Here is a 16,944-nt window from a genome sequence, read left to right on the forward strand (position 1 = left end):
CCTGAATCGATGAATGCAGAGAAAGAGAGGTTTTGGTTAGCAAAAAACAGAGTGGCTGGAAGCATCAGTCGAGGAGATTTCTTAGAGTTAGTTTGGCCCGCCAGACTCCTCAGATCCTCTGGCGGGCCCAGGCTTTTGACTTAGCCGGGCAAGAAGCGATGAAGTGTCCACTCTCACCACAATAAATGCAAAGTTTACTCAAAAAACGTCTTTGTCTTTCTTCTGGAGTAAGCCTGTTGTGTCCCACCTGCATGGGTTCGACATCCATTTCACCTGAATGAGAAACCTGAACAGGCAGAGGAAGAGACTGGGCCTTAGGTCTCGATTTGGGCAACTGTTCTGTGGGAGGAGAAAAAACAGTCAAGTTATTAGAAGCAGGAGCAGAGGAAAATGATCCTAGGCTTCTTGGCTTGGAGCTGTTTCTATCTCTGATTCGGTTGTCCAATCTTATAGTCAATTTTATTAATTCTTCGAGGGTGGCCGGTTCGTCGAGGGTTGCAAGTTCATCCTTAATGTTTTCATTTAAGGCCATAAAATAAGCCCCTTTCAGAGCGCTTTGGTTCCATCCGGAAGCTGCCGCTTTAACCCGGAAGTTGATGGAGAAATCAGCCACAGAAGAATTTCCTTGCTTGATACTGAAAAGAGCATGAGAGTCAATAGTTTGATCAGTCTCTTGGTTAAAGACCTGGGAAAATTCAGAAATAAATTCTGAATAACGGCAGTTGAGGCTTTCATCGGAGGAAAATCTGGCCTGAGCCCACTCCAAGGCTCTTCCTGTTAATTGAGAAAGAATAAAGGTTATTCTTTTATAATCCGTGGAAAAACTGTTGGGAGAATTCTGAAAAATTAGCCGGCACTGAAATAAAAATCCCTTGCAATCCTTCATATTACCGGAGAATCTTTCAGGAAGGTTTGGGCGGAACTCAGATGACGTCACTGCTGGTGACCTCGGAGGGGGAACAGGACCCGGAAATGGTTGCGCTGCCGGTGTGGCATAAGCATTGCTCACATAATTTGCGTAGCTCTGAAGCATATGATTGTGAGTGTCAACCAGGCGATATAACTCACGGAGTGTCTGGGTTGGTCCTTGGATTTGGGCATCCTGCTCCTCCAAGCGACGGCGGAGGTGATCTGCTGGGCCTTGTGTTTGGCCGCAGTGTTCTGTCATGATGGGTTCTCAAAAGAGACCCAAATATGCAGAACACCACTAGACGGAAACAGGTGTAAAAGTTCAACAGAGTTTATTGTCACAAGCACAATGATAAACTGGTTCTGGTTCTGGTCCAGGTACACGGGTTCACCGGAGTCTGCGTGGGAAGACAGTTCAGTTAGCGAGGCACTTAGGGATTTATCTTTAGATAGTTTCAGACTTGTACCTTGAGGGTCCTTGATTAAGGTCTTGAGAGGAAGGCTGTTGGAACTGGAGAGAGTTTGATTGGCAGAGTCCGAAAGCTGCTTCAGCGTCTTACTTCTTAAGGTTTGAACAGAGCTAAGCTCACGGTTTCCAGCTCTTGATCCAAGGCTGCATGGAAGTTCAAAGGCAGGCTTCAGGTTTGGCTCAGAGGGCAGGCTTGGCAGGTTAAGCTCTTCCAGAGCTTCACAGGAGAAAGACTGGTTTCCTGGAAAACAGAGACAGAGGTTAGAATCCAGCTTGGATTCAAAAAGTCAACAAAAGTTCTCAGAGGTTCTAGGCTTAGGTGCTAACCAACTGGATCAACACTGCGGCGTTGAGGCAAGTTCTGAAGACAGCTTAAGTAGTGGATCCTCTGATGATGGAATGAGCTGCAGCTGTGGAGGAGGCTCAGCTCAGGAGGATCCACGGCGGACTCTGCTGGAGAAAGGTGGTATTTCTCCAGCTTCCAACACAAACAGGAACAGACCAGATGAGAAAAAGCAGAGAGAGCATAACGGAACTGAACCTGCAGGATGGGAGAATAGAGATGGAATGAAGCAGAATGATGCAAAAGTATAAATATATTTGTATTTCTGTGATTTGAAAACCTGCCTGTTTGTGTTTGCAGCACCAGCTAGAATCCTGACCTTCAACAGGACGGTTACGACCCCTTGGATGAGGGACATTGTGCTCCCCTGTAAGGCAGTGGGGGATCCATCCCCAACCATCAAGTGGCTGAAGGAGATGTGAGTGTCATACAAATAGGAGCAAACATACAAAGCTGGTTTAATGCTGAACATAAAGTGCTTTCCACAATGACTCATAACCCTGGGACTTTTCCTTTTGGTGGTGTCACAACAACACTTTTCAATGTATTTCACTGGGATTTTATGTGACATAGAAAACTAAAAGTGGTGTCCATTTGTGTTCATTCCCCTTTCCTCTAATAACTCTGAACAAATGTCTCAGATAAAGTTTTGATGAAGGGAAAAGCGGAGTTAGGATCATCTATGCATCTGACAGGCCAGGCAATTAGGCAATGAAAAGAAGGAAAAATAAGACCTGAACAAACAAGCTACATCCATTTGAGCAAAGAGGATGAAAGATGATGGGAGGAGGGATGGAGCTAGATACATGGGAGAAGTGACAGAAACATGTTTGTGTGTATGACTGGTCAAAGTTAATATTGTTATTCCTAAAAAAAACAAACACATGCTATATGTTGTTGAATTTCAAATATTCACCGCACTGAAAGAGAAACTGCAGATACCAGGCTGTTGAGAAGACAGGTCTTATTACTTGCAGCACAGATTTAAACTGATATGGATAACACTTTCACAGTCTGTCTACAAAGATTACATGCTTTTTATTCACTTTTAACCCCTTCCAGGCTCCTGACCACATGTTCTAAAGCAAAAACCACCTTCCATTGTCACAAAGCGCTATCTGTTCCCAGGGAATTCTTCTTTGTGACATTATATCACATTACAAATTACATTCCCACATTGAGTATTACATTTGTAGGGAAGTCATATTTATTGTCAAATCTTTCTGGCTTAAACATGTATATTAAATGTACTCTTTATCAAACAATATTGCCCCAAAAGTTAGAACATTTCTGTTTTTAAAAATCCTGTCTTAAAATCTTTGTTTTTTTACGTTATCTTATGCAGACCAGTTAGTTATACGTCAGCCTGAACACCTAAATTTATCCAATCGTATATCAACACTGGCCACAACCAAACTTGCTTGCGAACCTTCCCCCACAGCGATCCCACCCCCTTGATCAACGACCAATCACATTCACTTTATTCTCTTGCGTAAAGTCGTACACCACTCGGCAGAATTCGGAAATACAATAGTTGGAACAGCCGCATTCCTACGATTTTAATGCCCAGTGAATTATTGAATAGTGAGTAACTTGTCTTGGAATGATTGCAACGTTTTTCCCACACTGTAACATGACAGAATGTAAAAATGTTCGTTGTGGGTTTAAAAATACATTCAGCAGGAAAGTTGCTGTTTTTATTCTGTCGATTTAACTGATCCATGCCAGAAGATTTATCTTAAACCTATCTGTGTTCCAGCAATGGAACCCCTGCTCCAGTTGCGATAGACAGCCGGCGCAGTGTTCATGGCAATGGCAGCCTCGTTATCCGCACAGTGAAAGCAGAGGATTCTGGGAATTATACCTGTGTGGCGGGTAACAGCTTTGGTTCGGACAAGATTGTCCTCAACCTCCAGGTTCAAGGTGAGCTCTACTACGAGGCTCTAAAAAAGAAAAGGAAGATTTTTTTACTCATTTTAGTCTTTTTATCCCACCAGTTCCACCCGACCAACCTCGCCTCACCGTCACAAAGACAACCACAACCTCCATCACCCTCTCCTGGATCCCAGGGGACAACGGAGGCAGCTCCATACGAGGTCTGATGCTGCTCAGCGTTTTGGTTTCATAGAAGTGTTCTTGGTGTTGACTCAACCCTGTTGCTTTTAGGCTACATCCTGCAGTACTCGGAGGACAACAGCGAGCAGTGGGGTAACTTTGCCATCAGTCCCAGCGAGCGATCGTACCGCCTGGAAAATCTCAAATGTGGTACCTGGTACAAGTTCACCCTCACGGCCCAGAATGGGGTTGGACCGGGTCGCATCAGTGAGATCATAGAAGCAAAGACCCATGGCAAAGGTACAAGCAATGTCTTTATTTATGCTATCTGCAGCTATCTGCTCTAATGCCGTTTGTGATTGTAACCTGTGAACATTTGGTTTGCCAAAGCGACCACTCTCTCCCACTATGACTCTGTTCGATTTATTTCCTGATAAAGGTCTGTGGCTGTCTACAACCGGTGTTCTGTCAGATCAGCATACCCATAGTCCATACGCATGCAAAAGACGTCATATATACATATGCGTACGCTAGTCCCGTTTATCCTTTTAGTTTAGTTAATTACTTACTATTTGTTGTTTTTTGAAGTAATAGCGATGTGACCTTAAATTTGTTTTGTACATGACTTAAGGGATACACGCCCATCGAGGTAGTTTAAAGAGTATTTTTTGTACAAAACTAAAGGGATAAACGAGTATTGACTATGGGTATGCTGGTCTGACGGGGTAGGCTGACCTGCCAGAACACCGGTAAGACGAAGACAGTTCTTACCTGAAGTCTGGGTCAGTTACTGTAGCATGTCTGTGTTCCTGGATGAAGTGTATTAGAAACAGACTGAGTTGGACTGAATTAATCGAACAGCTTCAGTTGTAAAAAAAAAAAAAAATACATTGAATTTAACAAAGGGAAGAGGGGAGAGTTGTAGTAGGTAGGGGGTTCTCCATTTTCTCAAAATATAAAGATAGGTAACTGTTTCAAAAAGAGAATTTCACTCAAAAAACAAAACACAAAAAAGCAGCACCTGTTACAGTTTTTACCCCCCCCAATATTTCAGATTGTCTCATCTGTTAAACAAATGTTGTGTCTTGTTACTTACCTTATACTTACCTGCAGATGGCGCCACCGTGCATATATATGTACTACTACGTACACCACCACACACTGAGTGATTGCAGCAAATGTAACCAGCTTTGAAAGCATTATTTTTGTCTCAGGACAGGTCAATCAGTGCCCATCAAGATGTGTTTTGAGGGGTGTAGCAGAGTAGCGATCTAATCACAATGCACTTTAGGCTATGTATGTAGGCTAGTAAACAACAGTTACACATAATAAGTTATCCTAGCATTGCTTTAAGCAGTCTCCCAATCTGCTTTTAAATTTGACTAACACTATTGTTGCTGCTACCACCACCTGCTGGTGAAGCAAAAACATTACAGTTTTTGACTAGAAACAGGAATTTTTTAAAAATAAAATGATCTGAAGCAGTCTGCATATGGGGATAATCATCACATGTCCCTGAGTTAATAATAAGTCTTTCTTCCTTATTGTGTTTGAAACAGAGCCTCAGTACTCGAAGGAACAGGAGCTTTTCACCAGCATTAACGCCACTCGGGTCAAGCTAAATCTAAACGGCTGGAATAATGGCGGATGTCCGATCACCTCCTTCACCCTGGAATACCGGGCCATCGAGTCGCCCACCTGGACCACAGCGCAGCGCACGTCTCTTACAAAGAGCTACATCCTGTACGACCTGCAGGAGGCCACCTGGTATGAGCTGCAAATGAAAGTTTCCAACAGCGCCGGCTACGCTGAGAAGAGAGTCAAATTTGCTACGCTCAGCTATGATGGCAGTAAGTTGATTCTGAGTTTGCAAAAAAAAAGCATCTGATGTTAATTTCTGCTCCATTTTGTCCTTTACACTGTACCATGACCTGTGCACAGGTACCATCGCTCCTTTGGTGAAAGCACCCAATGTGAGTGAGGAGAACCCAGGGGGAGGCGAAGGGTTGAAGATGATGGTGACCATTTCCTGTGTGCTGGTGGGGATTGTTGTAATCTTCATTGGACTGCTGGTGCTTAGAAGGAGAAGGAGGGAGCAGCGGCTCAAGAGGCTGAGAGGTGAGATAAATCTGAGGTCAGGTTTCTCACTGCTTTTATGTTTGCTTCGATTTAAATCATAAAATAAAATTGTGTTTGTTTTCCAGATGCAAAGAGTTTGGCTGAAATGCTGATGAGGTATTTTTCAGAGATCATTTTCAACATATAAGCACTAACAGTTCGAACCAGGTGTTTCCATACAGAAAGAGACATAACCATTGCTTTCTCACTGTTCGACGGTAAATAACGCAAATTTCCTGTTTTAATCCATGCAGAACTAGGATCTTTAACTTCTCTTGAAATTCAGAAGTTCACTTAGATTCTGTGAGAATATGGTATTTTTTTCTCTTTTAATTGACTTGGGCTCCTAAATCTGGCAGAGCTGGTATAACTGAGCCAGCTTACAGGCTGTTCTGTTAGTACGTAACATGATGCTAACTTCCAGATCAACTGGTGTCCTTAATATTTAATTAGCCAGCATGCTTAGTTTGTTAAAATAAAGCCCCTGGCTATTATTTTAAGATGTCACTTCAAAATGTCCACTACCGACATAAGCTCTGACCCACACAAAGCGCCCGGAGAGTCAAATACCTTCTCACAGGAACGGACTAATGACCAATGTATGTAAAAGAAGGGAATAAAGTCGACCTTTAAATTTTGAATAGAATATAAAAAAATAGGATAGAATAGAAAATCCCTTTATTGTCCCACAATGGAGAAATTCTGATGTTTACAGCAGCAATAAAGGTATAGAAAGTGCTAAAACAGTTTTTGGCCAGCATAGGTCCAACGTTCATTTATTATTACCAACGTATTAGTTTCATCAAACTGTAGAATATGACTCCAAAGCCTGTTAGCTCATATTAGTAATCTTAACTGACCTAAAACAAGCAAAGTTTTATCTGATTTAATATTGGCCGTTTCTCAATATGTGTACTTGTGCATTCTCATGTGCTCGTGAAACGTCATCAGCCTCAGCCCTAGTACTGTTCCATTTCACAAGAACAGCAAACCGAGAACGGACAAAGTCCAATGTTGTTCTCGCCCCTCCCTATTTACCCAGCATTCATCAGAGCAGACTTGTCCGTTTTTGAGATAGACAGCTGTCCCAGCATGCACTGCTGCAGCAGCAGCAGCTTTCAATGGAGCCCTCACAGAGCTCGGATTATTAGGTTAAAAGTTCTATTTTCTGTTGCCGTTGTTCAATAAAAGTAAGTTTTAGGATCATTTGAGGCGAGAACATTATACTTTTAAGTATACTAGAAGTATAGTACTATATGGCCCATTCACCAATTTAATGCGTAATAAAAAAAATTAAAAAAATCAGAAGTTGAGAGGACTGCAGCAACTAGTGGACCTCCGAGGGTAACGGCAGCCAGGGCTAATCACAGCCCGTCTGCAGCAGCCCTGTCTCGGCTTAGCCGAATGTGAAAGACCGCTGGCTGTGTCTTTTTTTTTTGTACTATTTGGCAAAATGTTAATTTGATTTGTGTTTATATGTGTAAATTATTATTCCCTAAATAAATGAAAAAAGTAATAATTCATTATTATCTAGAAACTATTAATAACAGGAGGTGAAATACAGCTCCAGAAGAGTTGAGCGTGTGGTGACATCATGAGTACGCCTCTATTCCCATCGACCCATATTTATGCTGCGTGGTCACGTTCTCCCAGACTCCACCCTTTACTGTGTTCTTCTCAGGAATATACTTGGCGAGGACACAAGTCCGTACTCGCCTTCTTGTGAATTGATAAACGGCCAATGTCTTACAGTGAGGAAAAAATGGCAATGTCTTTTTTATATCATTTAGCGTAAGAAACTGTTATGTATAAAGCAGGACAATATTCTCCTCAGGTTTTAAATTTTTTCTTTGTTTTTCATGTTCCTCAGTAAAAACACCCGTCCTGCTGAGCCGATTAACAAACAGCAGCAAACGCTGCGTATGCACATCGACATTCCCAGAGCGCAGCTTCTCATCGAGGAGAGGGACACAATGGAGACAGTTGGTAGGTGTCTGCCTGGTTCCGTTCAGGACACTGAACCTCACTGTAGGTGGTTTGGTCCTTACCTTGCTTTGCCTTCCCACAGACGACAGATCCACTGTGTTGCTGACAGATAATGACTTTGGGGAGACTCAGAAGCAAAAGTCATCCACAGTCACCCACACGGTCCATTACCAGTCCCTCTCCCAAGCCACTGGTCCACTGGTAGACGTATCAGATGCTAGGCCAGGAACCAGTAAGTCCAGTACGGAATCTCTTTTATTTTACTCCATCCCACACAAACCATGCTTGTTTTTGGCTGCCGCTGTTTGTTGTTCTTAATTTAAGATCATATTTTACTTTAGCTAGGTCCGTTGCTTATGATTATGCTCTTTGGCTCAATCTGCTGTTCTGTTTTCTTCCCTTCTTCACATCCAGATTTATAATTTAGACTCCAGTTCCTTTCATTTTTTTCACCAAAGGGGATTTTGAAACACCTGAGTGAGCATAAATGATTCACATAACATACTTAAATCAGAGGCATCAGTTGTTTGGAGACATTTAGACACGACCTGCATCAGTCTGACCTGTCGGCTTGCACTAAAGGAACCTGTAGTTGTAGAGAACTACAGATTGCTGCAATGCGATCTACCTTACACCCTAACATGTCAACATCAAAATCCTCAACGTTGCAAATCTGAGATACCCTTAATAATTAACATAAACCCTACTGCCGTAAAGGAGACAAAAATTATACTCAGATATTGCAAACTACTTGCTCTCATGATACAGTATGCAGACACTCTGTCAGTGCTGATGAAGATTTACTTACTTTTGCACAGAAAAGCTTCAACTAATGGCAGCCTGGCATATTTTTTGATTATTTAAAAGCAACATGTGCAATCCTTAGATATTTATGTTTAAGCCATATGCACAATCATAAATATATTATAAACATATTTGACAATGAAAATGTGTGGCAACTGAGTTGTAAGAGTTCTTTATATTTATAAACAAATTTAATTTCCACATCAAAGTGTGACGTCCTAAGCCCGACTTTGTATAAACTTGTGCTTTCCTCTGTATTTTAGACCCTACCGCCCGCCGCACAGCCAAAGCCGGCCCTGCTGCCCGCAACCGCTACGCCAGCCAATGGACTCTGAACCGCCCCCACCCCCCTGTCTCCTCCCACACTCTCAGCACTGACTGGAGGCTGCCCACACCCAGGGTCGCAGGTTCTGTAGACAAGGAGAGTGACAGCTACAGTGTCAGCCCATCTCAGGACACAGGTGACCATCATTTAGATACATTTTCTAACAACCGCTCTCATCTGCTGACCTTCCTTTAACTTAGTTTCAGGCTTCTTGTTCTGTCACTAACTCAAAACTAATCCTTCTACTAACTCAACCTCATGTCCAGACCGAGCGCGGAGCAGCATGGTATCTACAGAGAGCGCCTCCTCCACCTACGAGGAGCTTGCCCGAGCCTACGAGCATGCCAAGATGGAGGAGCAGCTGCGCCATGCCAAATTCACCATCACTGAGTGCTTCATCTCTGACACGTCATCGGAGCAGATGACGGCGGGCACCAACGACTACACCGACAGCCTGACGTCCAGCACGCCCTCCGAGTCAGGCATCTGCCGCTTCACCGCTTCCCCACCCAAGCCTCAGGACGTCAGCCGGGTCATGAACATGGCCGTGCCCAAGGCCCACAGACCGGGTGAGGCCAGGCGGTCCATAAGGCCACAGCGTGGTCAGCTTTTCTTAAAGCTAGGATTTCTCTTCAGCTAATAATCTAATTCTGACATACTCTAACACTCTAACACTATCTCTGGATATATAGGAACAATTTACAAATACAGCAATTATCACAGCAAATCTTCTCTGATTTGTTTTGCAGAATGCACTTCTGTAAGTTTGGTAAATGTACTTTTATCAAGTTAGTTTTAAGGATTCAATTTTCTCCTAATGAACAGATGGTTTGTAGACTTGGTCATATTTTTAATAATTGTCCAACATAGTAACATGTTTTAATGTCCGATAGACATGAGAGGAAAAATATTTAATGATCACTTTTTGAATGATAGTTTATTTTCTGAATGTAGAGAAAAATTCACATACAAACACAAATGATCTGATTATTCTTTTTACTGAAAAGTCTTTACCTTACCTCGCAAGACAGATGAATTGTTGTGAGATTTGGGAATTAACAAACTCCCAAGAAATGTTTTTTTCCAGAAGCAAACAGATGCATTAGCCTTGAACACCAATGAAATGCAATGATGTGTGATGGAAACCAGAAGCGGTAGGATGAAACAAAACAAAAATGGCTGTGCCGGTGGACGTACCTTTAGACTTCTCCTTTCATTCTGTTTTGGCTGGATATGCTCTATAAATGAGCAAGAAGACACGATTTGTGCCTAGTTGTGAAATTAATCATGAATATCAGATCTACAGTCAAATTGATTTCAAGCCTTCTACCTGATGAAAACCAGTTGATTGCATCGACTTATTGGCTTGAAGGCAATCTCTCACACTAAGCATGCTTGTGGTGACAGTGGAGAGGAAGAACTCCCTTTAAACAGGAAGAAACCTCCAGCAGAACCAGGCTCAGTGTGAGCGGCCATCTGCCGAGGCCGACTGGGGTTCAAGGAGACAGAAGCAGACATAGAAAAAGAAGCAACTGTCAACCAGCTCCACAGGCGGCCCCGTCCAGGAAACACACAGCCAGGCAGACGAGCTCTGAGCCAGCTCCCATGTCAGAGAATGAAAGAGAGCACATCCAGCTAGTCACAGTCAGAGAAACAGAACTACACTGAAAAACAGGCCAAGCTCCAACATCTATAAACAAAGGTGTTGATGGCAGCAGCACAGCTGATATTTCTCTCCAGGATGGCGTCACAGCCAAACAGGAACAGGCCAGATGGAGCTGATATCCACATTATACATATTTCATGTTGTCATAAGGCTCTGACAGACTCTGGCTTAGCCTCAGCAGCAATGCACAGGGAACAGCAAGGACAACTTAAATATTATATGCAGGGCTTTCATTAAAAAAGTAGACCCCTCTGCATTTCAGAACCTTTGTGAAGAACTGCTCCTCTTGCAGTGGATTGGTATATCAGTGATTTGTGTCATGGAGATTTTTATTTTGACTCTGTCATCTCTGGATGTTCAGCAGGTTGAACCTGCTAAACACGGGTTTTACCGTATCTCTGTTGTCCTAATAATGGAATTATTGATGTAGATGAATATATTTCGAATGATTGGCCAGTGTTTACTAACATCATCATTTATTAACCTGGTCCTGCTCAGAAGGTGCTCACCTGACGTATCTGCTGTGATGTTAGCAACCCGGACAGAAGACTCCAGGCGTCTACTTTTTGCTGAGGATGTCTCCTAAAGCCTTCTCTGAAGATCAATCATTTTCAGCCTTCTGCTGCCATTTGTCACGATTTGGCTATGGTTACTTGACCCAAAAGCAGAGGCAGAGGTGAATCTCAGAAACCATGGAGACATCATTTGAATCACAATCATAAGGAGGAAGGCTCAGAGAGAAGGAGTACAGGTGCTGGTCATAAAATTAGAATATCATGAAAAAGTAGATTGATTTCAGTAATTCCATTTAAAAAGTGAAACTTGTATATTATATTCATACATTACATACAAACTCATATATTTCAGATGTTTATTTTGTTTAATTTTGATGATTACAAATGACAACAAATGAAAATCTCAAATTCATCATATCAGAAAATTAGAATATTACTGAAGACCAATAAAAACAAAGGATTTATAGAAATGTTGGCCAACTGAAAAGTATGAACATGAAAAGTATGAGCATGTACAGCACTCAGTATTTAGTTGGGCCTCCTTTGGCCTGTATTACTGCAGCAATGCGGCGTGGCATGGAGTCGATCAGTCTGTGGCACTGCTCAGGTGTTATGATAGCCCAGGTTGCTCTAATAGTGGCTTTTAGCTCTTCTGAATTGTTGGGTCTGGTGTATTGCATCTTCTTCTTCACAATACCCCATAGATTTTCTATGGGGTTAAGGTCAGGAGAGTTTGCTGGCCAATTAAGAACAGGGATACCATGGTCCTTCAACCAGGTACTGGTAGCTTTGGCACTGTGTGCAGGTGCCAAGTCCTGTTGGAAAATGAAATCTGCATCTCCAAAAAGTTGGTCAGCTGCAGGAAGCATGAAGTGCTCTAAAACTTCCTGGTATGTGGCTGCGTTGACCCTGGACCTCAGAAAACACAATGGACCAACACCAGCAGATGACATGGCACCCCAAACCATCACTGACTGTGGAAACTTTACACTGGACTTGAAGCAACGTGGATGAAGTGCCTCTCTTCTTTTCCTCCAGACTCTGGGACCTTGATTTCCAAAGGAAATGCAAAATTTACTTTCATCAGAGAACATGACTTTGGACCACTCACCAGCAGTCCAGTCCTGTTTCTCTTTAGCCCAGGCAAGACGCTTCTGACGCTGTCTGTGGTTCAAGAGTGGCTTGACACAAGGAATGCGACAGCAGAAACCCATGTCTTTCATACGTCTGTGTGTGGTGGTTCTTGAAGCACTCACTCCAGCTGCAGTCCACTCTTTGTGAATCTCCCCCACATTTTTTAATGGGTTTTGTTTCACAATCCTCTCCAGGGTGCGGTTATCTCTCTTGCTTGTACACTTTTTTCGACCACATCTTTTCCTTCCCTTCGCCTCTCTATTAATGTGCTTGGACACTGAGCTCTGTGAACAGCCAGCCTCTTTAGCGATGACCTTTTGTGTCTTGCCCTCCTTGTGCAAGGTGTCGATGGTCGTCTTTTGGACAACTGTCAAGTCAGCAGTCTTCCCCATGATTGTGTAGCCTATAGAACTAGACTGAAAGACCATTTAAAGGCTTTTGCAGGTGGTTTGAGTTAATTAGCTGATTAGAGTGTGGCACCAGGGGCCATCAATTTTGAACCTTTTCACAATATTCTAATTTTCTGATATGATGAATTTGAGATTTTCATTTGTTGTCATTTGTAATCATCAAAATTAAACAAAATAAACATCTGAAATATATGAGTTTGTATGTAATGTATGAATATAATATACAAGTTTCACTTTTTAAATGGAATTACTGAAATCAATCTACTTTTTCATGATATTCTAATTTTATGACCAGCACCTGTAGGAGCATGTTTGACGGTGTTAGACGAGGACCCAGCAAAGGCGAACTGAAGAGAGAGGGCTTTTACAGGAGACTGAGACAAAAGAGGGGGCTAATGAGGAAACTGGGAGCAGGTGTGCACAGAACAAGAGAGGGAAAGAGCTAGGGAAGAAGGAGAACATAAGAGGGCAGCAGACAGCAACAAATAGAAACCTGGAAATAACAGCAAAATGATAATTAAAATAAAACATGGAGAAAAGAAGACTAAACACTAGAAAACAAGGTGTAAAGTAAGACTAAATACTCAAAAGAAAAACATAACAGAAACAGAAACCTGACACTTTAGACTCGTTTTCCAGACTGGATTATCCTCACACACCCCTTTCACTGATTTTTTTTGTAATTTCTTGTGTCACAGCTTTGAAATAACTTTATATTTCTCTCGCAGATTTATTTTCAGCAAAACACACAAGGTGCCTCAGCCTCCTTTTTTTCCACATCATTATTCTATTAATCAAAAATCAGTAAAGGTGACGTCAGGATAGTTATCTTGTTATTAAAAAAAACACTACCAATTTTTTACAAAAAATTTCAAATTCTCACAATAAAATAGTCTTTTTAAAACACAATACAGCTCTATCATGATATTAGATCATGTGCCAATTCAAGGCTTCTGTAATTTATTGTGCACTGCAAAAACAATGCAGAAATAAATAAAGATTTCCCTAAATTAAGCATATATACCCTTAAATTGAGCAGGTAAATACCATGATCTGCCAATAGAGTAAGTAATTTTACTCTTAAAATAACATAATCAGATGAAATGCACTTAAAATAGGACAATGCAACTGATTTTTTTTATTTTAAATTTAAATTGTCTTATTCCATTGGCAAAGTTTCTTACTTACCTCCTCTGTTCAAGACAAAATGCACTTATTTTAAGAAAAAAATGACTTATTTAGATTGCTGTTTTTTGCAGGGTGGTCACCTAGCACAACGATAAAAAAAGAAAAAGAGTATTCCTAAATCTAAAACGTTCCTGAACAAATACATCTTCTCCTGCTGATTATTTTGAATACGTTCAAGATTAAAATATAGACATTCTGGGAAACATCCACAGTGAAAGATCAGTACAGAATTAGTGGAATTATTAATTCAGAATATTTCTAAGCTTTTTTTAAGGTTAAGCACCCACAATAAAGAACTAATTTCAGGCCCTGCTGGTCAGAAAACTCTATTTGTTGATTATTAACTAACATTGTTGTGTGTTTGTCGTCCTGCAGGAGGCGAGCTGGTTCACCTTCCTCCATACCTGCGGATGGACTTCCTGTTAAACCGAGGCATGTCCTGCTCGGGCTCCTCCAGGGGGACAGCTAGCGGAGAGAGGGCCGCCATGGGTCAGACCTGCCTTGAGCCCCAGAAAAGCCGCTCTCTGAAGCGGCCGTCTCGCATGGCGCCCCCCACGCCCACAGAGGCCCCTCAGGCCAGCAGGGACCCAGTTGCCCAGTGGCAGCCCGGCTCCGCCGCCACGCTCCCTCACAGGGAAGGCTCGGAGCTGGCCCAGGCTGCAAAGCTCAGCACCTCACAGGAGTCCCTGCTGGACTCCAGAGGACATCTCAAACAGAGCAGCAACCCCTACGCAAAGTCTTACACGCTGGTATAACAGCAGGGGCACCTGGGGCGGGACTAGAACTCACTCTAACACTGGACTTAACACTCAAGTGCAGTAAACTGACTCTCACCACGCAATTCTGTATATATGTGCCCTCCCTTCATGGCTGGGGTCACTTTTACTAATCTTCTTTTATTTATGTCAGAGTTTTCTTTTACAACTTATTTGTATTTTTTTGCTTTTGTTTCACTTTTGGAGGAAAAAATTTAATTATCGAAAAACGACTCCAGGAGGAGCTTTGCCAAACTAATTAAATAACAAGGGAGCATTATTTATTCTGGTTAATTCTTTATTATTAATTGTTAGTTGTCAGCTATTAATGATAATTAATTACAGAGTACCAACTGATCTACGATCAGCTGCATTACTATGTTTTTATAAGATCCAGGACGTTGTTCATTCCTTTTTTTAGTTTCCTGCGGTGGAAGATGACCATTTGGAGTCATTTTTTTTCCTACGGAACATTTTTCCCCGAGACGCTAAAAGGAAACCTCGGGGCGGGGGGGAACCATGGAGTGAAAGCAATTGACACCAGTCCAAACTTTTCAGCTGCTCTCAAATTGTTACTTTTTTTGAAGAGAGAAGAAAAAAAAAAATCTATTTCCTATGGATGCATGGGGACTGACCAACTAAAAGACAATGATTACAGCTGTGGCTGGATTGTCCAGTCAGGCGTTTTGTCACACTATGAAATGATCCAATGTGAAGATTTATTATTCTTACTACTATAAATATATATATAAAAAAGAGAAATCACTTTTATTTGTGGATATTACAGGGAATAATTTGATTTGGTTAATAAAGTCCTTAGTCATGTTTGCACATATCTTGTTTTAATTAGGAAATGGAGTCTCTGTTCATCTTTCTCTGTGTCCCATTCTTTATGGTGCAATATGATAAAAAGATAAGACGAGTATATGGAAACTATTGATCTATACTGTACTGTAATGATGAGAAATAACTATGTTGTGAGTCTAAATACAGGGCTGGATACTCTCCGGCTCATGTCTTCAGGTGTAGTTTGCCACTGCTTGTTTGCCTGGGTGGTAAATGATGTTAGCTAGAACAGGGAGGCTTTAGAGAACCGAGGGTTTGCACTAAATTGTGTCCGGACAGACCCTTAACCCCCAAACCCCAATCCCTCCTTACAGTGCACTAGTTAGAGTCTTTGCAGCTCTCTCTCCTCTCAGTAGATTTACCGTTGCTGTGTTCGCAGCGACGCTCCTCCACAGGGAAGATAAGACATGTGAGACAATCCAGCAGAATCCCCACATCAAGCAAACTTCTAATGTCTATGGGAAATATCTAAAAAAAAATGTTAATAATGTGGTTATACGTAAGAAGCTGTTTTTTTTTATTCCTGTCTGCCCTGGCCCAGTTCTGTTCTTTCTGTTTTCGTTGAGTTAGTCTGAAGGGACCAGAGTTTGATACGAACGCTGTAAGGTCTACGATTACTTTTTTTATTAACTGTCTTCATTCTGATTCTTTTTTCTTTTTTTTTTAACTGTCACTTTTTTTTTTTTTTTTTACATAAGTGTTCACCATGGTGGCACTGGAATAAAGAGAAACTAACACAAAGGTTCAAATTTGACTAAAAAAATGGCTGTTCCCCAAAGTGTCCGGCGCAGGTTTGACGTGAGAACACATGAAACGACGTGACAAACAAAGAAAGACGCAACACCATTGTTTCTGTTGTATATGTTGGTGAACAGGCCCGTTAGCAACATTATCTGAGTGGGCAACATATGAAGTACAACACCTGATAAACGTTCAGGATACGGAGACAGTTCCATAAATCGGCCAAGAATATACAATTATGAAATTCTCAGTAGTATATGATCACACATCACACGTGGAAAAATAGTGACTGCGCACCTTGATGGAACCATTGGTGACAGCGCACCACCACATTACAGACATCCCAAGTTCCAAAAACTAATTTCAGGGAGATGCTTGTCTCTGGGTTACCCATAATTCCAAATCGTGTAAAAAATTAAATACTCAAATACATTGTTCTTTTAAGATCTTTATTGCAGTTTGAAACATATTATAGGAGTGTATTGTTTATCAACCGTCTAATGAACATAATGAATATACAGTAATTAGCATAGTAATTAAAGTACCAATGTCTGCTTTGCTATTGGCGTCGCGTTTAAACGGCTCACCATCATGCTGAAATCTGGCATGTGTTGCGCTATAAATACGGTCCGGTCAGTCACTTCAGTATCAGGTGAGTTTAAGAGGAATTTTTCGCATCA

At 41.7% G+C, this 16,944-nt stretch overlaps 1 protein-coding gene across 3 annotated transcripts in view; it reads left to right on the forward strand.

The window, feature by feature from the left end:
• LOC119797547 (Down syndrome cell adhesion molecule homolog) overlaps window positions 1-16,301 on the forward strand; it is a 137,945-nt gene extending 121,644 nt beyond the window's left edge. Inside the window, exons 22-33 of one of the 3 annotated variants that reach the window (XM_038306665.1) lie at window positions 2,022-2,139; window positions 3,481-3,644; window positions 3,719-3,817; window positions 3,888-4,076; window positions 5,336-5,626; window positions 5,718-5,894; window positions 5,981-6,011; window positions 7,765-7,880; window positions 7,963-8,112; window positions 8,948-9,145; window positions 9,276-9,578; window positions 14,298-16,301. In XM_038306665.1, coding sequence (XP_038162593.1) covers window positions 2,022-2,139; window positions 3,481-3,644; window positions 3,719-3,817; window positions 3,888-4,076; window positions 5,336-5,626; window positions 5,718-5,894; window positions 5,981-6,011; window positions 7,765-7,880; window positions 7,963-8,112; window positions 8,948-9,145; window positions 9,276-9,578; window positions 14,298-14,677 — 2,216 coding nt within the window. In that variant the 3' untranslated portion in view covers window positions 14,678-16,301. Of the gene's footprint in view, window positions 1-2,021; window positions 2,140-3,480; window positions 3,645-3,718; window positions 3,818-3,887; window positions 4,077-5,335; window positions 5,627-5,717; window positions 5,895-5,980; window positions 6,012-7,764; window positions 7,881-7,962; window positions 8,122-8,947; window positions 9,146-9,275; window positions 9,579-14,297 lie in introns of all 3 variants that reach the window. The other 2 variants (XM_038306664.1, XM_038306666.1) reach the window with 2 other exon arrangements.
• Window positions 16,302-16,944: the final 643 nt, after the last annotated feature.

The sequence above is a fragment of the Cyprinodon tularosa genome, unplaced genomic scaffold (assembly GCF_016077235.1).
Source record: "Cyprinodon tularosa strain WSP-4 unplaced genomic scaffold, ASM1607723v1 ctg589, whole genome shotgun sequence".
Lineage (NCBI taxonomy): Eukaryota > Metazoa > Chordata > Actinopteri > Cyprinodontiformes > Cyprinodontidae > Cyprinodon > Cyprinodon tularosa.